This window comes from Coenobita brevimanus, chromosome 65 (genome assembly GCF_032717465.1).
Source record: "Coenobita brevimanus isolate Jiangsu-jjx chromosome 65, ASM3271746v2, whole genome shotgun sequence".
In the NCBI taxonomy this organism is placed as follows: Eukaryota; Metazoa; Arthropoda; class Malacostraca; order Decapoda; family Coenobitidae; genus Coenobita; species Coenobita brevimanus.
The window spans coordinates 42,306,642-42,329,928 of NC_137018.1; the positions used below are offsets into that span (position 1 = coordinate 42,306,642).

At 41.3% G+C, this 23,287-nt stretch overlaps 1 protein-coding gene and 1 non-coding gene across 6 annotated transcripts in view; one reads left to right on the top strand and one right to left on the bottom strand.

Moving 5' to 3' along the window:
• Positions 1–23,287, top strand: part of ASPP (Ankyrin-repeat, SH3-domain, and Proline-rich-region containing Protein) — a 558,597-nt gene that overhangs the window by 480,207 nt on the left and 55,103 nt on the right. For 2 of the 5 annotated variants that reach the window (XM_080276580.1, XM_080276579.1), the window contains exons 8-10: positions 823–873; positions 10,526–10,594; positions 17,743–17,963. In XM_080276580.1, coding sequence (XP_080132706.1) covers positions 823–873; positions 10,526–10,594; positions 17,743–17,963 — 341 coding nt within the window. The remainder of the gene's footprint in view (positions 1–822; positions 874–10,525; positions 10,595–17,742; positions 17,964–23,287) is intronic. The other 3 variants (XM_080276582.1, XM_080276581.1, XM_080276583.1) reach the window with 3 other exon arrangements.
• LOC145405189 (5S ribosomal RNA) lies at positions 15,157–15,275 on the bottom strand. Its single transcript, XR_013898290.1, has one exon. It is a non-coding gene; the product is annotated as a 5S ribosomal RNA (ribosomal RNA).

Below are 23,287 nucleotides of genomic sequence, written 5' to 3' on the forward strand. Positions count from 1 at the left end.
TGGTACCAGACTTGGCTTTTTAGCTTCAAATTTAACCAAGCTGAATTATCAAGGTGATATTGGGTATTGAGATATTATTTAATCTGATGGGGGTAGTAATTAATCTGTAGTAAATATTAATAAGCAGTATTTTCAGAGATACATTGGGCCACTGCTTTTGATTCATCCCACTAGGGTACACTAATGTTGGTTGGTGTAAAGGTATTTGCTCATATTTTCTTCAGGTGTAGTGTATCATATATTTTCATGGTATAATTGATCCCTTCCCTCCCGTGACATTTTTTGTTTTGTTTTAATCTTACTACTTTCGGAGATATTTATTCAGCTTAGGAGAAACTTTTCAGACTGGAGGAGTGTAGGTATAGCATTTTAACTCTTTCAGTGCAAAATGTCTCCCTTAAATTGAGTATAGTTTTGTCTGTTAGATAGGAAGAATGAAATTAAAAGTATGTCACAGAATTCAAGGGATTAAAATGCTGTTCTGCTTTCATTTATTTGCTGAGACAGCTTTAATGCACAAACTTGATCATGGAACATGATTATTAATGATTGTAAAATTTGCTCTGAATGCCATTTCAGAATTTAAGTAATTTTTTAAATTAACAGAGTATCAAAATTATTGTCAAATCTAGCAGTTACCTTTTATGTATTAATATACTTTATCATGTAGCTGCTTATCATACTGGTGAGTGAAATTGAGATGTTTGCACACTTGTCAATGTTTGTGCATGAAGGATGAGTACTGTATTTGTACTGACCGGTCAGGTATTGTTGGTACTGTAGTGGTAATAACTAACCCGCTTCCTTCTTCTTGCCCACCAGGACTCTCGCTCAGTCCTTCCTCCCACCCCCCTCTCTGTCTCATTTGCACAGGTGAGTTCTCGCTAATCATCACACTAACATTTTGCCTCCTCATTTATAGAAGTATTATTATCGTACTGTATTTTAGCTATGCCCATATTTGCACCCAGTTCAGTGTTTTAATTAATTTTTTTACTTTGTAGTTAGTCATTGCTGGAGCCTACGGAAAACTAGTAAAAGCTACTCTTTCCCACCACCTACACAAGCACTGTGACAGCTAATAGACAGTCTTTACTGGCCACAGATTTTAAATGAGAGATGCTGTAAATCCACTGTGTTGTTGTTGTTAAATAACCTCAGTCTGTCTGCCTGAGGAGACCTATCAACTGCAGGTTAACTATTGCCCCTACAGGACCATCCTGTGCAGTTAACCGATGTTCCCTTGTGGCAGACAATGTCTCGTCTCTGTGAGGCATGGGGAAGATTGTGGAGATTTGATTCCTGGATGGATGCAGCATTTGCATCTCTCCTCCCAGTTAACAGGGGCATCATAGTAGGCTTGACATCACCTCGTTATTTGGTTATACGATGATTACCACCCAGTTTTGTAAATGGCTTCTTGGGATACAGGAAACCATTAGACTTGTGACTCAGTGTAGAGTCACCTTAACTGAAAAGAAGAATAATAAAAAGACAGGAAGGATGGAAAAAATAGGAAGAGAGGAGGGCAGACACAGAAAAATAATGATAAAAGGTGGAGGTAGAAGTTGGCAACACTCCATCAAATCTATGGATGATGGTCACTGCCACCTACCTGTGAGTTCCACTGTGTTTGAGAAACAAACAGGACAGGCCCTAGTATTTTAGGAAACTCAAGCCTTCACCATAGTGAAGACCAAGGCCTCAGACTAGCAACAGAGCCAACCCCATCTCCCTGTGGTACTGACTGTTTCCACTACTGTCATACTCTTCTATCCACTATACGGTCTTTTGCTTTCAGTGTTCTCATTAATCCTCTCTTCCTTCCATTCTCATAGGTGGTGAGTTTGGGTCTTTGGTGAGAAACTGATGTAAAGTTCACAACTTGACATGGTGGATCAATGTATTTCTCAGTGCGTCCTTAGAGGGATGGAGGCCCTGTCATTTGATCTTAGGGTGTAATTTAATTATATATTTCGGGTGACACATGGTTCTTCCCTTTTTTGCATCGTCGTTTGTTACTCGAAACCTGTGGACCTGATACCTAGATATGAACCTTCCTGATCCCTTGCTGGCTTAGATTTTTGTTGGCCCTATTTGTCTTAGTCACCTGTTTTCACTAGTTCAGCGTGCCACTTTTAACAGATATATGACAACCTGCTGTGTATTTTCCTACCATTGTGTATCTTAACTTGTTATACAGTACTTTGATTTGTTACCAGACTTGGCCCAGAACATCATACTAAACCTATGTTGTTTCCCCTGGTTCCCCCTCCTGTGCTTTATGAAGATTGCCAGTATGAGGCATTTTTGCTGTAATGGTTTTTGTCGTGTTGGTTGGTAGATTTATATCTGCTACATGAATCTTTTTAAAGTGTTTTAAGTTCTCTAGGCTGTCTGCCTGGTTAAAGTCAGTAGTTAATTACTCCTTGTAACTAAAGGAAGAGAGATTTATCAGCAAGTTTATGCCATCTTACTTCTGTAGATGTGTACAATAATATCACTTTCAGTGTTCAGTTAATCACTTCACATAATATAGTAATGTTTTATAGTATTCTCATGTATGGTCACTGACTTGTGGGAGCAGGGGTTTTTGAGTGTATTGCCAGGCTTTGTACCCATGCTCAGATATCAAACTTTAGTTAGCCAGGTTACATCATTCTACGTTATGTGTTGTGACTCAGTATAGTCAAGTTGCCTAGGGCGCGGACTTCTATGGCACGGTTTTCTATGACACAGCAAGGTGCCAGACCCCCCCAAAACGAACCACGCGCATAAACTACCTGTAGCGCGGGTGCGGCAAGGTTTAAAACGTGAGGGCAAATTCCCATGGCGGCGCACTCCCCTGTTTGTAAAGAATATGGCGACCACTTCAGCTCCATACTACAAGTGCTCCAACTGTGGACTTTTTTTTCTCTTATGAGGAGGTTAAACTTCACCAAATTCTTTGTGTTAAGTAATGAAACATTAAAGATTCTTTGGGTATTGTGACTAGTTTATAGGTTTGTTCGTAAAACCGCTATGAACGAGTTAGTGGCAAAGCACCGATCTCTGAGTAAGACGAAGTATAATGGCTCCCATCATCATCATCACGTATATAAGAATGATTATTAATGTGTTAAATGTGAGTTTTGTTGACACTTGGGCATACAAACTTTATCAAATAAACTTCTTCAATCAGTGCTTGACCAGGCAGCCTCCGTCATCTTTAATGTTTTGGTCAGTCATCTGATCTGTGTCTACATGGCCAAGGTTTTTTTTTACTCGATCTACAGTGCGTGGTATTGCCCAAGTAGACACAAGGCTGATCACCCTCCCGTTTTTTTGTTCCTATTGTTATGAGTAATATATGCATTGACTGCTTGCTTGACTGTGTGTGTGTGTAAAGTGGGGAAAAATGGGGAAAAGTGGGGTAAAAAGGGAGACTTTGGGCAAATGTCCACAACCAAATTCCATTTTTCCCATCATCATCATCATCATCATTAGCCGTTTGAGTATCCACTGCAGGACTGCCCTATCCCGACCAAAGTCTGGACGATACAGCCAATGTATCTCTACCAAGTCGCTTAGGCTGTCTAGTAGAGTTTGTATGTAGGGTGAGAAGTGCTTGTAAGTTTAATTGTAGTGTTGGATAGGCTTTGGATATGTGTGTAGTCTGTGAACCAAGTGTACTCGGCCCGCGCAAGCTGATTGGGTGCAAGCATACTTTATAGTAAGCGACACTGGTTCAACCACAGCACCCCTTGTGTCCGCCAATGCAATACTTCGCCGGGTGAACACTCCCAAAGTTTATTACCCTGGCGGGGCGCGAACCCTGGTTCACCCGTGTACGAAACGCACACTCTACCACTGTATAGGCTTAGTTATTTGTGTGGCATGGTTTTCTATGGCTTGGGCTTGGTCCAGAACCAATTAGCTGCACCTTAGGTGACTTGACTGTATTTATGGGTGTGGAGTTATGGTGGGTTTTACTCCTTGTCATTGTGCACTCCCCCTTGCACCAGTAGTAGTGGGTGGGGGGAGAGGGTGGTGCCAGTCATAGTAAACCTCTTGCTGCTGCTTTATCACAGAAACAAAGAAGGTACCCCTAATTCTGGCTGAGATGAATGTCAAAGGCTCACTCTAACATTTATAAAATTTTGTTTGCCCATAATCCCTGATTATTTAACCACAGGGAAGAAGCATTTTTCTGTGGATTCCAATATGGTCATCCTTGAAGAAGTTAAATCTTCAAGGACATATTGTATTCACCTGTAGTAACTATCTTAACCCCTAAAACGCGGCCATTGACAGCCGTCCCCCCATGGGTGACGGGGTAGGATCGCGGTCTGAGTACCTGTAGGAAAATATTCGCCAAAAATCAGAGATTAACCCTAGAACATTATACTTGGTATGGCTGATAGTACTTACATTCAGCTTTCTCCAGAGACAGGTGTTGAGCCTTCGTGGACTACCCAATGACTTGTGGAGACTTGCAAAGTTAGATAACAGAATCTTCACTTTCACACCTCCAGCATCCCGGTTTTCCCTCTACCACAGCCTCATTCTGTCACAGTAAACTTTATACTACAACGTACAGGTAGTTTGGAATCCGTATTAGTACAATAAGCACTGAAAATAAGGCTAAAATCAATGAAGCGTACGGCCGGCATGCAGCGCGGCGGTGGTCTTCCCATCACTCAACAAACATTTCCATTTTCACAGCTAAAAACATATATACTACATTATTTTCAATCATATTACTTCCCAAAAGATCACCGAGGTGCGCTTTTTATTCTGCCTTACACCCGTCACTTTATTCTCGTTCCTGTCGGCCGCTCGCACTGACTCGGAAGAGCTAGAACTCACCATAATGTCACTGTGAAAGCCTGCGGTAAACTGACGCTAAACAGGGTCAAACCGCGCGAAAAAAAGCTAGTGTGACAACTGGGGAAACAAGCGTTTCCTATTAGCATAAACTGCTTGTGAGAGGAGAGCGCAGATTTACAGTTCTGAGCAGTCAGAGCGCTGCCATATATCACAGCCAGGCTGGCCAGGCCGTGGTGGGGGGGGAGGGGGGAAAACGCGATACTTGGCAACAACAGAGGTTAGTAGTACAAAGGTCAAATATGCTAACTGTAGCTAAAGGGTGGTGATACTGATAGACAATACCAGCTGGAACATACTTGCCTGCATTTATTCAAAATTAACTCGAATCGCAAACGTGACGATCCGCCGTTCTGTCCTTTTTGGCAATCGTCGCAAACGTGACGTTCCGCGTTTCAGGGGTTAATGAAGGTGGACTCTGATCCTCATACCATTGGGAATGGGATGGTAGCAACTTGTACTCCTTTCTCATATCCGAATTTTCACATCAAGTTGTGGTCGATGTTCCTAGTCACAGGGGAAACTCAAGGAAACATGCTTAGAGCTATCCTTTGCCCCTGGCTTTGGTAGCCTTCCTAAGGTTTCAACGGTGGTGGATTGTATGAGTGAAAAAGCAAGTTTTCGTGTTGCCAGGAGATCAGTTTTCCATAAGAGGTTGTGGACGCACCTAACTAATTTTTCACCTGATGTCATTTCGAGTTGCTTTTCCGTATTATGTTATCCTCATTTGTGGTCCAGGAATGTAGCTAGGATTTAAAAACTGGGGTGGCCAAGGGGTGACCAAGCTTATTTATGGGTTGGCCCATAAATAAGCTTGGTCACCTCTTGGCCACCCTCTGTCTGAGGGACCTGGAGTTTAACCCCAGAAATTTTGGGTGGCCAATCATTTGTCAAGGGTTCCCAGTGCCACCCTAGCCAACCCTCTTGCTATGCCACTGATGTGGTCTAAGCATACTAGGTCATACAAATGACTGACACTAATGGTGAGTGTTAAAAGGGATGATATTTGTAAGCTCTGTGGGATTCCTTTCACTCTGATCTCTCCTTTGATGTGCAGTTTTAGGGGTGGCCAAGCTTATTTATGGGGTGGCCCAAAGGGAAATCTGTTTGAGGGACCTGGAATTTTACCTCATAAATTTTGGGTGGCCAGGCTTTTGTCAGGGGTTGCCAGTGCCACTCTGGCCACCCCTCTTGTTATGCAACTGATGTAGTCTAAAGCATACTAGGTTATAAATATAACTGGCTCTAATGGTGAGTGTTAAAGGGGATGATGATCAACGTAAGCTCTGTGGGATGCCTTACATTCGGATCTCTACTCTGATGTGCAGTTATAATTTTTTAGCACAGTATTGCTTACTTAACCCCTTTAACCTGTTCATATATATATTATTTTTGTTATCTCCAAATTATTTTATTTACCATGAGTTAAACTTTCTACATTGGAGAAGTTAGATAACATCTTAATTGGGTCTTTCATTGTGAGAAATCCATATTAGTTTTGTGTAGGTATTTCATTTATAAAGCCTCTGGCATGCTTGCACATGTTGTTCTTGGTCACCTAGTGGCAGCTCTCTACCCTGCTCGGTTTCTGGCAGCCCCCCTATTCAGTCCCATATCCTGAGGTCGCACTGTATGGTCTTGTCCCAATTTTTTATTTTGGTCTGCCTCTCACAACCCTATCCTCGATGTTCACACCTCTCATCTTCCACACCCAGTCTTCTTCCATCCTCTCAACTTTGCCAAAATAATTTCAGTCTACCCCTCCTCATCACAACACTAATACTGTACATTCAAGTCCCTTCCTTCCTCACAGCTCTTCAGTTACCATCTTAACTCCCATGACACTCATTCAAGGACACACTACACATCCATCTAATCATTATCATTTCTGTATGTATGTGCCTATGAATATCCTCATCTTATACTGTCCAGACTTCATTGCTGTACAACATTACACTCCCAGCACATGCTGCATACATGGACCCCTTAGCTTGGAAGTAGACTCCTTTCAATGTCAGGAGAGGCAACAGCTCCCTGAAATTCCTCCAACCACCCCTTCTAGTAACCTCAGAGCTTGTTCCAGACTCATCTCCAGCACATAACATCCCTTAAATAACAAAGGTCCTACACACACTTAAGAGACTCTCTAGTGGGACCAATCCTTTCACACCTATCAATCTTTGCATGCTCTCTCAGACACACAGCACAGATAAAATCGGCACTTTTTTCCAGTCAGCCTCGAATAACACTACATATCCCATGCACCCTCATATCACAAACACTGCACAAGATGGAATTGCATTCCACACCCTTGTGGCAAACTGCACAAGGCCACACTTCTGCTCTAACCACCAATAGCCCTAGATATCATTGCTCGTTTCATCTGCATTTACTGGTACTCTCAAATCCTTGTATCTTATGCAATCTCCACTTCCTAAACTTTTCCTCTGCCTCCCTCTTATTCTCCACAGTCAACACCAAGTCATAAACATACAACATCTCCCATGGGAGTCCAATTCTGAAGTAACATGAGAGAGCCTCAAGCAGCATGATAAATAATAAGGGACTCAAGACTGACCTGTAATGCACACCAACATTCAAGGAAAACTCATCACTCAAATCTCACTCACTCTCACCTGGATGCAAGCACCTTTGTACCCTCAATAAAAAAAAGTATCGGCATCCTGGAGTCAGATAAGATGTAAAAGGCTTCGTCTCTGGTTTAATCAGTAGTGTTGGCATGCCTGTTTAATTCACAAAAATGGTTGAGTTGCCATGTAGTACAGTGTTACTATGATGAATCCAGCAATATATCTGTAAAATATAAGATGAAGGATCTAAAGCAACATCACTGTGTCATTTCCTGTAAATCATTGTGTGTGTATCATAATGTCTCACACTGAAAGGGTGGCAATGCTTTTTTTATCGAGGGTACATTGCCATAACCACTCTAGTCAACTGTTCCTTGATCGCAAGCTTTCTCATTGCCCACTTCACCACCTCCATAGGAACTTTGTCAAAGACCTCCAAATCAACAAGAAGGGTAAATCTCACTCATCTTTCCTGTCTATTTCTCCAGAAGCTGTCAGACAGTGAATATTATGTCAGTGTTCCCTTTGCCTGGCATACTCTCAAACTACATCTCATCAGTATACACTTGTTCCTTTACCATACCTTCCAGAACTCTCTTCATTACCTTCATTATCTGGTCCAAAAGTTTTATTTCTCTATAATTTCCTCCTTCCGGGGGATCACTCTTCCCCTTATACCCATTTACAGTCACACTCTTCAGCCATTCATCAGGAACAGCACATTCATATACAGTACCCTCTTGTCCGGTACTATTCTTGTCCAGTACGGTCGGCAAAAAAATAAAATAATTTATTACTGTAGTACGGATTTGTTGGGTTAGTACGGATCGGCCGCGCAAAGTGGGCCAAATCCGAGGATTCTTCTTTAGTATTGATGTGCTGCATCCAGTACTATTACCCACACGCGAACGGGAAGATGGCCAACACCAAGGAACGTTTCCCTAGTTTTGCCTCGCCAGTCCAGTACGCCTTCCTCGTGACTCTCGACGTGTGCCAGTCAAATTGCAGTACAGTAAAACCTCGATATAATGCACTTCAGTAGACAGGAATTCGCTTTTATCGGACTCGAGGAGCTGCTGGACTAACTTCCTATATATCGGAAAATGTCCAATAAAGCCAGAAGTAGTCTGGACTGCCTGACCACTTCAGCTATGTTCACCATAATAAGGTAAATAAAAGACATGTTTATCAGTGTACAGTATAGTATTATTATATATATTATACCATTTGATTATTGTAGTGAATGTATAATACATTACAGTACTGGAATGGTAGTGAAAACACTTTGAAAACCATTGGTGCAAAATGGACTAATGTCTGATATTGTATATCAGAAAAAGTCCAGATTAGCACAGGGAAGTCCGGATGTTGCTTTTATCAGGATTTCCCTTTTTTTGGAATGCCTTGGGCTCCAATGAGTCCGTTATAGTGAGGTCTTACTGTATTGCACTTCCCCCTGATGACGAAGATGACGATATGTCAGTGTGTGACTATGAGAGATTTATGAGGGAGGTTGAGGCAGAGGCCTCCTCAGGATCCTGAAGGCCCTTCTCCAGGGGGTCAGTAGGAACTTTTACAGCCTCGGACCCCTCCCCCCTCCCCCCCAAGCCCATCACCACTCACCTTAAAGGTTGGTAAAATCTTAGTTGTGTGAAAATGTAGTTAAGCTGAATTTGGGGGGGACTTTTTCAAGACTTGTCTGACATTATTCATTTTTCCCATAAGGTCTGTTGTTTGTCCAGTACGGTAGTACTGTCTGACAAAAATACCGTACTGGATGCGAGGGTACTGTACTGTATAATTGAATGTATCAAATCGTAATGAAATAAAATTGCCTGGATAGCAAAAAAAAAAAGGGGGGGGTGTCATTGTTGCTCTACCCTGGTCTATCTGGCTGAGCAAACCCACTGACCACAACAAGCAGCTACCACGTTAACAAGTATGTGGACTGGAGTTTAACACATTTCAGCTTGATATTGTTGATCATTATGGTTCTTTGACCTGCACAGAGCTTGTGTGTGGCAGGTAAGAGCAGCATAAACTGTTCTGTATACATTCCATGATCAAAGGAAAATGGGATCATTGGTTACTCAGAAGCCTATTTATTATATCTGTCTTCTTAATAAATGACATGACTCAGACATTGCTTTGAAATATCTGAGATCGTTTTGTGCATATTTGTAGAATAAAATCTATATAAATGTCCAGTAGAGTGTTGAAGAGGTAACATGGATAAATCAGTAACAAGCATTTTAATTGGAAGATAGTGTAAAGGATATGAAATCAGTGACCAGATACAGCGGGCAAGTGCAGTACAACAGTTTCTGTAATAGTAATAAGCTGTACTTTGCTATGAATGGAAAACAGCTAATTAAGTTAAAATTGAATAATTATATTGTTTTTGTGTCATTTAATGTAAGATAGCTTGTAAAAGTCAGACAGTGCTAATTTATAGCTACTTCTGAATACATTGTCCAACATTTTGTTCTGTAACTACTGTCTTCTAAATGTTGGAAGAAAAAAAGTTAATGACATAGGGAAACAAAAAGTTAATCTAAAATGTGCAAATTCACATGGGGCAGCTGATCGTATTATTTAACCATAGTGCATGTGAAAAACTGCAAGTATCACCAGATGAAGATAATGTAAACTTGTTGAGTATCTCATGTACAGTAATATTTGCTTTGCTTAGAAATATAACAATTATTTTGACACACTGAATATAATGCTTTAAAGCTTAGGATGGTAAATATGGTTCTCTGCAATTACTTATAGCTTATCAAAGTGCTGCACTGTATTGTTGAACACTCTCAGCAAGTTAACATTTACTACCAGAACTAACTACAGGACAAAAGTTTATGGTAATTTCTGTTTGTAGAAAGATGTACATAATTAGTATAATAACTAAATCTTCCTTTCATGAACTTGAGTGGAATTTAGTGGACTAATATAGACACACATGTTTGCTCTCTTGTGCAGAGTTGATGAGTAACAACCATATATCCCTCTCCAGAACTTGAGTGGAATGTATTGGACTAATGTATGTATATGTTTGCTCCCTTATGCAGAAGTTGAGTCCTGGTGTGACAGCCCATTCACAGTCTCGCTCACTGCTCATGCCTCCTCTGCATACTCAGGTCAGCACGCAAATTGCTTGTTTCCTCCTTCACAGTAAGCCCTCTGTTAGGATGAGGATTACCTTGAAAATTGCTGATAGTATCACTAATAATACATATTAAAATACTCTCTGTCTTTTAAAGTGATTATGCTTTATTTGAGGAAAGTAGATGCCTGGTAGTCCAGTGTGTTAAATGTTGCCCATAAGCTTTCAGTCCAAGCTGTGGTTCCTGATATTGCCCATATAATGCCACTCAGGTATGACATTTGCCAAATATGTCTGGACAGAGTAGTCTATCCCTGGGCCTCTATGCTCAGCATGGAGCAGTGAAGTATTGTACAGTATTCTGGAGAGACTACACTCATTTTGTTTCTTTGGGGATGGGGAAGAATAAATGCAATCCTCATATGTCCACTGTTGTATAAAATGCAACAAAGAAGGACAGGAATGTGAACCTGAAAATCCTGACTTTCCACTATCTTACCATGAGGATGTGGTGGTCCTGTTGCTCAGCATTTGTGTTGCAAATAGCCTTGTACAACTTACAGTACAGGAGAGGTGAAGATTGTTTCTTAGGCTTCAATTTTCCTCTAGTTTATATCCCCAGAGATCAGAGATCCATGTTTTAGATCTTCCCACCTTATGTGAACATGGAAAACTGGAAACTGAATTTAGATGATGATGCCTCCTTCTGTCATCCAGAATCATAAAGAGAAGATACTGTGTGATGAACATATACATAGCATATACTCAATATTATGTATGGTATTAATGATGTTATAATTTTTTTGAGGAGAATATGTAAACCATTGCAATAAATTTGCTATAGATTTGGATTCAGATACTGTAAATAGAAGTGGTAAGGGCTTAATGACAATGATGAACTGTGAGGAAGGTCATAATATCATCATCATCATCATCACATCGCCACAATCTTTATCAGAATGTTGGTAGACACTGTGTAGGGTTGGCTATAACGTGTCCATAAGCCTTAACAAATATAATTCTTTGCAAATCCCAAACACAGAAGTATTAAAAATTTTTAGAGCATCAAGTCATAATCCTCATGCTTTTCTATACCTAAAACAACTGAAGTAGCTAAAACATAATCCTGACACACTAAAATACAGTAGAAGAATTCCCAGTTTCGTCTTTTTCCTTGTCAACCCCCTAGCTCTTAATGGCAAAACCAATCATCATCCTTTTTTCACAAAGGAGTTTCATTCTCCACTGGGTCAGAAGCACAGTACATATTCCCCCAAAACGTAAAAGAAATAGATAAGGAATAGGTAAACTTTTACAATTTTTATCTGATTTAGACAAAACTTGGTAGAAAGGTAGATGGTGGGCAAAAGGAGAATTGTTTCAGTTTGAGAACAGTTGGTCAGATTAAAGTTCTCAGGACTGTGTCAGACTTTCAGCCTTTTAACTAAAAATGTTTTCATTCAGTTTGGATTTAACTTGGTGGAACAATTAAGGGTTAGACAAGTATTCGGTCTTGAGAACAGTAAGACAAAGGTCACAGGGCAAGGTCAGCTTAAATATTCCTGATCCAGTTTGAACCCCACTTAATGGAGAAGTTGTTGATTATGCAAGGATGAAGCATTTCAAGCTTGAGAACAATCCATTAAAGATCAAGGTCAAAAGTTGGGTCATAGACCGATTGCATGGTGTGAGTGTTGTGCACTGTCAAATGTCCTTCTTGCTATTTTCTCCAGAAAATGTTATTCATCTCAAGAGAGACAGACATTCGAACTTGAGTTGGTTAGAGTGTTCATGTATTGCGTCACTGCTACAGTGTTCTTAAGTTGAAAACTTATGAAAACCTTTGGAGCTTTCTTACAAAGAGGCATCTTTACATATCAGTGAAACAAGTTCATTTCGTTTTGTTTTGTTTTTGAAGGTTTCAACATGCATGCATGTGTCAGCCGCGGTCACCTTATGGCAGCTCTCCATGCAGCTCAGTCTCTGGCAGCTTCGCTGTTTTGTCCCTCATCCCTGAGGTCACACTCAATGACCTTGTCCCAGGTCTATTTTGGTCTGCTTCTTGCTACCCAACCCCTAACATTAGCACTTCTCACTTTCTGCACGCAATTATCATCCCCCATCCTCTACACATGCTCAAACCATCTCACTCTACCTCTCCTCATCACAACACCAATACACTCCAGTCCCATCTTACCTCTCAACTCTTCCATCATAAACCTTGCTCCCCCAGGCCTCGCACTCAGGGATGCACTGCACATCTGCCTAATCATTCCCATTTCTGTACATTTGAGTATGTGAATTTCCTCTTACTTTACTTCCCACGTCTAAATACCACATAGCATAACACTCCTAACACATGCGGCATACAAAGATCCCTTAGCACGGAAGGAGAGCCCTCTCATTGTCACGAGAGGCAACAGCTCCCTGAACTTCTTCCAGCCACTCCTTACTCTAGCCACAGAGCTAGCTCCAGCCCCACCTCCAGCAAATAACATGTCACCCAAATAACAAAACTTCCACACACTCAAGAGACTCACCAGCAAGTTCAGTCCTTTTACATTTGGCAATCTCCTCATGCTCTCCCCGACACACTGCACACATGAAATCAGCCTTATCTCGCAGTCTGCTTCTAATACTGTACCACTACATCTCTTATGCACCCACTTATCACAAACACTGCACAAGATGGAATTACTTCCCACACCCTTGTGGCAAATTGCACGTGGCCACTTCCCCTGTTCTTTGACAGTACTGCCCCCAGCCCAAGATACCATCACTTTTGTTTTATCTGCATTTACTCTTAAGTCCTTCTGCCCCATACCATCTCTTCACTTCCTAAATCTTTCCTCTGTCACTCTTTCATTCTCTGCAATCAACACCGTATCATCAGCATACAGCATCTCCCACGGGAGTCCATTTCTGAAGTCATGTGAGAGGGCTTCAAGTACCATAATTAACAAGAGGTTCAAGACCGACCCCTGATGCACACCAACATTCATGGAAAACTCATGACTCAAAACTCCATTCGCCCTTAACTGGGTGCGAGCACCCATATACATGGCCATAACCACCCTATTCAGCCACATGTCGATCCCAAGCTTTATTATTGCCCACTGGACCACTTCTCTAGGGACTCTGGCAGGTGCCATCTCCAGATCAACAAAAACAAAGTACAGTTTCCTTTTCTTTCCCATATATTTTTCCTGAAGTTGTTGAACAATGAATATGGCATCAGTGGTCCCTTTGCCAGGCATAAACCCAAACTTCATCTCATCAGTATTTACTCTTTCTCTAATCATACCTTCTAGAACTCTCTCCATTACCTTCATTATCTGATCGAAAAGATTTATGCCTCTATACAGTAAAAGTCCAGTTCTTCGGCATCCAGTTCCTCGGCAAATCTGACATTTCGGCAGTTTTGAGAAATAGTCCCATTTACGAAAATCTCTGATTGTTCGGCAGATTTTCCGATTTTTTTCATCCCCTCTACTGCTGGGGACTTCTTCCAGCAGTAGCAGACTCCAATCAACCCCTTCCATTGTACATATGTAAATAAGGAACCTACTATAAGTTTAGGTAAGTGCATGTGAACTTGTAGGCCTACTGTATCATTACATTTATATACAGTATGTTCACTAATTTCTTTATTTTTCATATTCATGTATAGTACTGTATTCATTACAGTATTGTACAGTATCAAACAGTATACAGTACTCTCTCCATACACATTTGTAATGATATGAGTAGTGATGATAATGTTCACCGAAACATATAAGGTACTGAGTGGGTAGGGTTTTTGATAATTCGGCAATTTTGATATTTCGGCACTTGCCTGGTCCCATAGATGCCGAAAAATAGGACTTCTACTGTAATTTCCTCTTTCCAGGGCATCACCCTTCCCCTTGTACACATTTACAGTCACACTCTTCAGGCAATCATCTGGGACAACACACTCATATATAATCATGTTTATAAAATCAGTGACTAACCCCACAGTAAAAAAATAAAAAATAAAAAAAAATAAAAAATAAAGTAATATCTGAAGATGTAGGGTTGACAGTGCATTAGAAACCATCAGAACAAGATTAAGGCAGAAATATGACATGTAAACCCATCCCTACATTTTTTTTTTTTTTTTTTTTTTGCTCTTGCAGCACATTACATTATGGTGCACTTATAAATATCATGGTAATGGATTGACTGTACAGTACTGTACACAAAATTATGCCATTAAAAAAAATTTAGGGATAGGATTCCATGTCATTTTTCTGCCTCAGCCTTGTTCCGATGGTACTTATGCACTGCCATTCCTACACCTTCATCCATTTTACTGTATTAAATCAATCTCTCTCTCTCTAAACCACTACCGATTCTCCTAAATCAGTCTAAAATACTGGCCAGTAAGTATAGAAATGACTCAGGTTTTGATCAGAGTGGTGCTTAGGCTCAGACGATGACAGGCAGCCCAGGTGTCCATCCATCCATCCATTGCCAGACGCCATGTATCCCAAACGGGGTGGTCAAGGGCTTAGAGTTAATTGTTTTACAGGGAGGGGCACTAATCCTCCACCAACCCCACTTGACACGTAGGGATGCCAACAGCATCTGGTGTTCCCAGGTGTTCACCCATCCAATTACTAACCAGACCCAGCGTTGCTTAACTTCGCTGATCGGATGGGAAGCGGTGTACTCAACGTGGTATGGCCGTTGGCCCAGGTGTGCTTTGTGGAAGTATGTGATACTGTATCTGGCAGTACTGCATCCAAAGTTGCTTTTTCTTTGTTTTCCACAAAGAGTGTGGGCATGGAAAATAGTGGTGTTTTCCCCTCTTGCTGAGAATTGCCACCTCCTGGTTTAATCATTTGCTGAATTAAAACTACAGTTTATTACTTAATGAAATTAACACCATAAATGCATCTTCATGATCTTGCTTTAGTATTATTTAAAACTAATACCAGTTTTAAAATAATTTTATTGGGCTTCTTCCCATTTTCATACTGGAAAGTTTCATATCAGCAGATGCTAACTATTGAATTTTAATGCACAGAATATTAGTCTTCCTATATTACAATCATTGTTGGATGGTGAGGAATTGGAAAATGTGAGTACGTTTGAGTACTTGGGTAGTGTGATGAGTAAGGATGGAGGTTTGGAGGGTGAAGTGATTGAAAGAGTACAGCAGGGAAGAAAGGTTGCTGGTTCCTTGAAAGCAGTGATAAGAAGCAGGGAAGTGAGCATGGAAGTGAAAAAGTTACTACATGACAGTATTGTGATACCAACTCTAACGTATGGAAGTGAAGCTTGGATGTTGCTGGAAGGACACAAGTCAAGAGTGAGAGCAGTGGAAATGAGTTATTTAAGAGGAGCCTGTAGAGTCACATGGAGAGACAGGCTGACGAATGACGATATAAAGGAGTGTTGTGGTGTGGATGTGGATGTGATAGGAAGCGTTAGGAGGAATACACTGAGGTGGTTTGGCCATGTGGAGAGGATGGAGGGTGAAAGACTGATGAGGAGAGTGTATGTGAGTGAGGTGGAGGGGGGAAGAGGGAGGGGGAGGCCGAGGATGAGATGGAGGATTGGGGTGGAGAGGTATATGAGAGAGGGGGGTGTCAGTTGGGAGTGTTGCAGTGAAATGGCGGGGGACAGGGCGACGTGGAGGCAGTTTGTTTGTGGCCACCCCGAACGGGATTGAGGCGTCTGGCAATAGATAGATAGATAGTTTTATCCCAGTTTATACAAATTACATACAGGCACTGTATATTAAGTGTGCAACTGTCTGTGGTGTCAAGACACTGGCATTTTACCTAATGGTATTAATAAGGGACCATTAACCAAGGAAATGCTAGTTCTTGAGTTTCTGAATCACATAGAACCACCATTTTGAGGTTAAATCTCATGCTTCTAACGTATTACAGTTATATATAAGAAGTACGCATTTACCACTCACACATGGAACCTGTCAGTGGGGGACAAATTTCCACAACATGTTTGGTGAAATGGACGACATGATCATATTTTGTACATCATCCATCTCACAGGCATGTTTTTTTTTTTTTTTTTTTTTTTTTAAGGTACATATCATAAACACCTGCTGGGTAAAGTCAGTCTCTTAACTTACCAAGTTAAAAGGCAGGTTGACACCAACAGGTCATGTGCTACTCTGTACATATATCATTCAGTCAACTTGGTCCCCTGTCAGTTCTCTGGCCTTATCAGCTTCCTTACCTTGGCTTCTAAGACATTTATTTACCATATCCATCCATCTCCTTGGCCTGCCATGCCTCTACCTACCTTCAAACTCACCCATTTGCACCTTTTTTCCCATCCTATCAACAGTCATTTTCTCCATGTGAGTCAGCCATACCAGCTAAGCACTCTCTTTTATGCTATTATGTGTAGTCTTCCTCCACATTTTTCATGTCGCTTTATTTTTTTATCCTATCCTTTTTATGCACTTCAGGTATATTCCTCAGTAGTCCTATTTCCACAGCTTTCTTAACTTTTAGCACTAATGCAATATTGTCTCACACCCATATGTTACTGTTGGCACTAACACACCTTCATGCAATCCTCTTGCAGCCATTACCACAGCCATTCTCTCTCTGTCTCTCTCTCTCTCTCTTTTTTAATCAGCTCATTTAGCCTCCACATCCCTCCATGGTGCACCTTTCTTATTTGTTGCTGCCTTTGTAGCTCAGCACACAACATTAGCATTCCTAACCTAACAGTCCCCATTGCACTCAACTTCATCCAGACCCGTATGCATCCAGTTTGCTGAACTTAGCCCTTCTGGTATCTGAAGCTCGTAGCCATTTGTTCTTGCTTTATTTTTCAGCTTCTTCACCTTCAGTCTCATTCTCAGTACTCTCCTTGCCTCTTACCCACCAGACTCCTTTCATTTGCACCTTGCATTCCACAGTCACACGATCAGATAAACTCTCTATTATCATTTGTTTTTAGTGTACTGGAATTTTTTTTACAGTTTAATATGCCACAGTTGCAGTGATGGTCTGAGCCCAAATAGACTAATAGAGGTTTTTCCATCATGTAATGCCATCAAGAGAGTTAGGCAGGTCATCTACCCCTAAGTGTACAGAGCTGTATTAACATGGGCTCATGCACCTACACCTACACCTTGAAGGGAATAACATTTTTAATAATAATCAACTTTTATAGGACATGGAAGGTAGTGGAGGAAGTGCAGAAAGTGTGGATGAAGGTGTGACAGGAGTGGAGGGTGGCCGTCATAAGCCTGCTCTTCCTCCCAAACCAGCAGTGCCTAGCAAACCACAACCGCCACCACGCCAGAAGGGTGATCCTTTAGCCACCAACACAGAGTCCCTCACTTCATCCCAAGTAGGGCGTGGCAGCCAGAGCAGGACTCAGCCGGGCTACAGGTAAGGACAGGTGCTCAGGTTCTTCAATATAGAGTCCCCTGTTACCGGACAAAGCTCCCTTTAGTACCATAACTGGATTAGGACTTGATAGATTAACAGTACAGTGTATTTAACCAAATTACTTGGGTTTCATTAGCCTCTGGAGATACCAGTTTCAAAGAACTTATGTTGTGGAGATTCCTGGATGGAGCAATTATTCGTAAAGTACAGTATATTCAGTAAACTCCTGATTATCTGGCACTTCATTATCTGGAATATGACATTATCCAGTGTAGCCAGTGACTGAATTAAAATGGTATCAGGCAGTAAGCATGAAATCTTTGACATTATCTGGCACGAAGGACCCTTTCTTCTGGCTAAAAGTTTGTTATTATCCAACATGAGACAGTTGTCATCAGACATCCAGCCATGATCACAAAATAAGAAAATAAAGAAATACACAAAAAGAATGGGGTTATACTGTACTGTAATATGAAAGTGGTGGGGTGTTCAGGGAGGGAGGGAGGATTGACGGTTGGTGGGCCTTGCTGCTCGCAGGGTGTTGGTGGTGGGTTGGGAAGGGAGATGCAGTGGTAGGAAGTTAGAGTTTTGATTGGCTAAGGCAAGGGAGAGAGAAAATCCTAATGCAGATTTTTCATTAGCTGGCAGCAGGTAGGTGGATGCTCTTTCAATTGCCACTGTATTCCTCCGCCACTATGGTGCCAATATACAAATGAGCCTGCATTGCACTCCAAGTCTCTACTAAAACATTATTATTGTAATGGCATGGTATGGACACCAGTAATTCAACCTTAGTGCTGTTTAATGCAAGACATGTGTTTGGTAAGGGTTTTGCAGTGTGTGTGTGTTTATACAGTGAGGCCTTATGTTTTGCATGATTTTGGTTCGCGAATTTATGTTTCGCAGAAAAGCCCAAAATTTCCAAGAACTTATGTCTCACAATCAAGAATTCACCTTTTGCATCAATCTATGGGGCACCGGTGGGCAAGGCGATCATCAGCTGCTGTCTTCCATGTTGTATTCACGGTTCCTGCCAGCTGTGAGACTGTGTGTATGGTGCTTTGGTAGTGATTACAGCCACAGTCACTTTTTTTGTCCTTCCCTTCGTTCAGCTGTTGTTCTTGTGTGGTCTACCTGTACTATATTTTGGCTTCCTCTTCATTTATTAGGGGACCAGGTAATAGTGGTGATGATGGAATACTGGGAAGTTCAAAGGATGGAGGCAAGTAGAGAAATGAATGTTGTGAGTATCAAGTCGGTGTGAAGAAGAAAAAGTATTCAGTAGAGAATAAGATGAAGATTTTTCAGGCTGGTGATCCATTTATTTAATGTTTCTTAACAGTTTTATCATGTTCATATGGTTGTCAGCTATTCTGGTATCCTGTTTTATGAGAATTATATTTCAAAAGTTAGAAAAAGAGTGACTTTGGGAAGGGTTCTATAACCAATTTGATTTTTTACCATTGATTTAATACTTTTTGGTTTGTGAAATTCAGGTTTCATGCCAACCTTATGGTACCAGTTGGACACAAAACTTAAGGGCTTACTGTACAGTACTGCTGAGTAAAAGAAAACAGGTCTTCCAGCTTGGTGGACTTTGATATTATCTCCATCGTCAACATGAAATTACATCTGTACATAAAATTACAGTCTACTTAACAGTATATTACAGTATTATATTATTAGGGACATCTATTAGCTGTGTTTTGATGTTTTAAAGTGTATTGTAGGGGTTCGACAGTGGATAAGTGTTACAGGGTTGGGAGGTTAGGGGCCCCTATGGGAGGACTTTTGTATAATCCGGCATTTTGACAGTATCCGGCAGGCCTTTGGGTCTGTTATGCCGGATAATCAGGAGTTTACTATACTGTATATGTAAGTTGCAGCTTAGTACATACAGGTGCTGTATAGACTCATACCGTCGATGCTGAGAAGTGGTACAGTACAGTATTCATACAACACGAGATGGGTTATACAGAACCTTGTGCAGAATCAAATTTGTGTTAAAACGTGACATTTACATGTAAAATAGGGGGTCTGGTTTTTGAAGCCCCATATTTTTTGTTTAAAATATATTTAAGGATAGGTAATTACAAATCTGTATGCCTTAAATCACCCAAGGCAGTGTGTTTCCTTACAATCTCGCCTACTGGACACATCAGTGCATCCTAACCTAACTTAACTGACTAGTATTGCTCCCAAATACTCTCCATAATTTTAACCACCAAGGACTGCCACTAAGCCTCTTGAAAGCCCTCAGTACTAACCAGGCAAAAACTTATAACCTAATCAACACGTGAAATATCACCGCCCAACATCACACATTTCACCAAGAATCACTTTTGGCACACACACACACACACACACACACACACACACACACACACACACACACACACACACACACACACACACACACACACACACACACACACACACACACACACACACACACACACACACACAGAAAGCAGTGTGAAACTTTTTTTAAAGTATCATTAGTGATCAGTAATAAAGGAAAAAATATACCAAAGTCATCACCGTGGAGTGCTCGCGTACAACTTCTCTGATAAACATGAATGCAGTAATCCTGAATAAGCAAGTCAGATGAGCATTATAATTTGTATGATAGTATGATTCTAAAGAAATGAACTCATATAATTATCTAACTTATTACTTCAACATGTAGTGTCATCATATAAGAACTGAATTTTCAAGCTCCCTGAGGCTGTCACATTGTAACAGTGATTGGTCATAGAGCCCTCTTCACACTCATTTCACTAAAGGTGAAACATAAATTTTATTGCTTCCTCATCGTTAACATCTTTAGTATTCTTTATATTTTTTCTTCCCATCATTAACTCCATATTTTTCCTAAAAAGTATATGAGGTGCTACCCAAAAGTTCCAGTAATTTGAATATTGTAGGAAAATAAGTTATCTTACCTCCTAGTTCTCACTGTCGCCATTGAAATAGTCCCCTTGGGCATGTATACAGTGGTCCTAGCTTTTTTTCCACGTGTCCATGCATCTCTGGAAGGCTTTAGCGTGATGGTCTTGAGCACCTCCTTCGATTCTGTCTGGATCTCCTCAGTCGAGTCTAATCGACAGCCTTTCAGTCATAATTTCAGCTTGAGAAACAGGAAAGAGTCGTAGGGGGCAAGGTCAGGTGAATAGGGTGGGTGGGGAACAACTACCTTGCTAGTGAAAGCCAGGAACTGCCGGACAACAATTGACGTGTGGGCAGGGGTGTTGTCATGATGCACGACCCAGTCCTTGTTTTTCCACTGTTCTGGACATTTGCGGCGGATGTTCTCCCTCAGATGCTGCAAAACTTCACAGTAAAACTTTTTGCTGGCAGATTGACCGGGTGGGATGAATTCTTTGTGAACAATCCCTTGGATATCGAAGAAAATGCCAGGTTTTGTTCCGTGAGGTCCACCATTGCAAAACAGCCAAACCACCTACACGCTACATTACAATAGTAAGTGTAGCTCAACAACACGTCCGCTCACAGACACGGCCTAGGCCACACTGACGCACAAGGGGTGCTGCTGACTCCTCCTAGCAGCAAAAGGCAAAACTGCAAACGGTTGGCCCCCTCTGTTCAGATTACTGGAACTTTTGGGTAGCACCTTGTATACTGTATAAAGTTCACTTATTATCAATGTTTCTGTCTTAGCTACATGGTTTACATGGGGTTTTACTGACTGGACACATCGGTGCATCCTAATCTAACTAACCTAGAGATTTTACTCTTCCAAAACCCTCCATAACATTAACCACCTAAAATTGCCACTAAACTTAATCTTGAATGCCCCCAACACCAACCAATCAGTAGGGCGGAAGTAGTGGAATCAATGAAGAAGATAAAGATGAGAAAGGCCCCAGGAATTGATGGAGTGTGTTGTGAAATCTGAAGTATGGGGGTGAGATTCTAGTGGAGTGGATATGGAAGTTGTGTAGATTGGCTTGGGAAGAGGAAAGGGTTCCAGAGGACTGGAATTCAGGTATAATTGTTCCTTTATTCAGAGGAAAAGGAGAGAGAGAAGTATGTGGTAACCATAGGGGTATTTGCCTTCTTAGTGTGACTGGAAAAATATGTGGTAGAATACTCATTGATAGGGTTAGGCATATGGCAGAGGAGCTAGTTGGAGAAGAATAAGGGGGATTTAGGAAGGGAAAAGGGTGTGTAGATCAGATATTTGTTCTAAGATGTTTAGTGGAGAAGTATCTAGAGAAGGGAAAGAAAGTGTATGCTGCCTTCATGGACTTGGAGAAAGCTTATGACAATAGATAGACAAGGTATATGGAAGGTATTAAGAATATATGGAGTGGAGGGGAAATTGCTGAGTGCTGTGAAGAGTATGCACGAAGGAGCTAGGGCTACAGTGCGAGTGGATGGTGAGCTGAGTGAGTTCTTTGATCTCAATGTGGGACTGAAACAGGGTTGTGTGATGTCTCCATGGCTGTTTAATATATACATGGATGGGGTTGTAAAGGAGGTGCAAAGTAGGGCAGTGGATGTGTGGGTGGCTCTAATGAATGAGGGCGAGATTTGGAAGATTCCGGTGTTGCTGTTTGCTGATGATACTTGTACAGTATTGTTGAGTGAAGATGAATGGGAGTTGCAAGGTTTGGTGAATGAATTTGGCACTGTGTATAGGAAGAGGAATCTGAAAGGTAATGTAAACAAGAGTAAAGTTATGGTGTTTGAGAGGAATGAAGTCACAGAATGTACAGTGAGGTTGGATTGTGAGGATATGGAGAATGTGAGTGCATTCAAGTACTTCGGTAGTGTGATGAGTAAGGATGGAACTTTGGGGGGTGAAGTGCGTGAAAGGGTACAGCAGGGAAGGAAGGTTGTTGGTTCACTGAAAGCAGTGATGAGAAATAGGGAGGTGAGTATGGAAGTTAAGAAGTCACTGCATGATAGTATTGTGATCCCTACCCTGACGTATGGAAGCAAGGCGTGGACTTTGCAAGGGGGGGAACAAGTCAAGGGTGAGCAGTGGAAATGAGTTACTTGAGAGGAGCATGTGGAGTGACATGGAGGGACAGGTTGATGAATGAAGAAGTGAAGGAATGTGGGGTGGATGTGGATGTGGTTGAGAAGATTAGGAGAAATACACTGAGGTAGTTTGTACAGTACATGTGGAAACAATGGAGAATGAAAGACTGACTGAGAGGGTGAATGTAGGTGAGTTGGAGGGAGGGAGATGGAGGGGTAGACCGAGGATGAGGTGGAGGGATGGTTTTGAGAGGTATATGAGGGAGAGGGGAGTAAGTCTGGGGGAGGGTAGTCAAATGGTGGGTGACAGAACA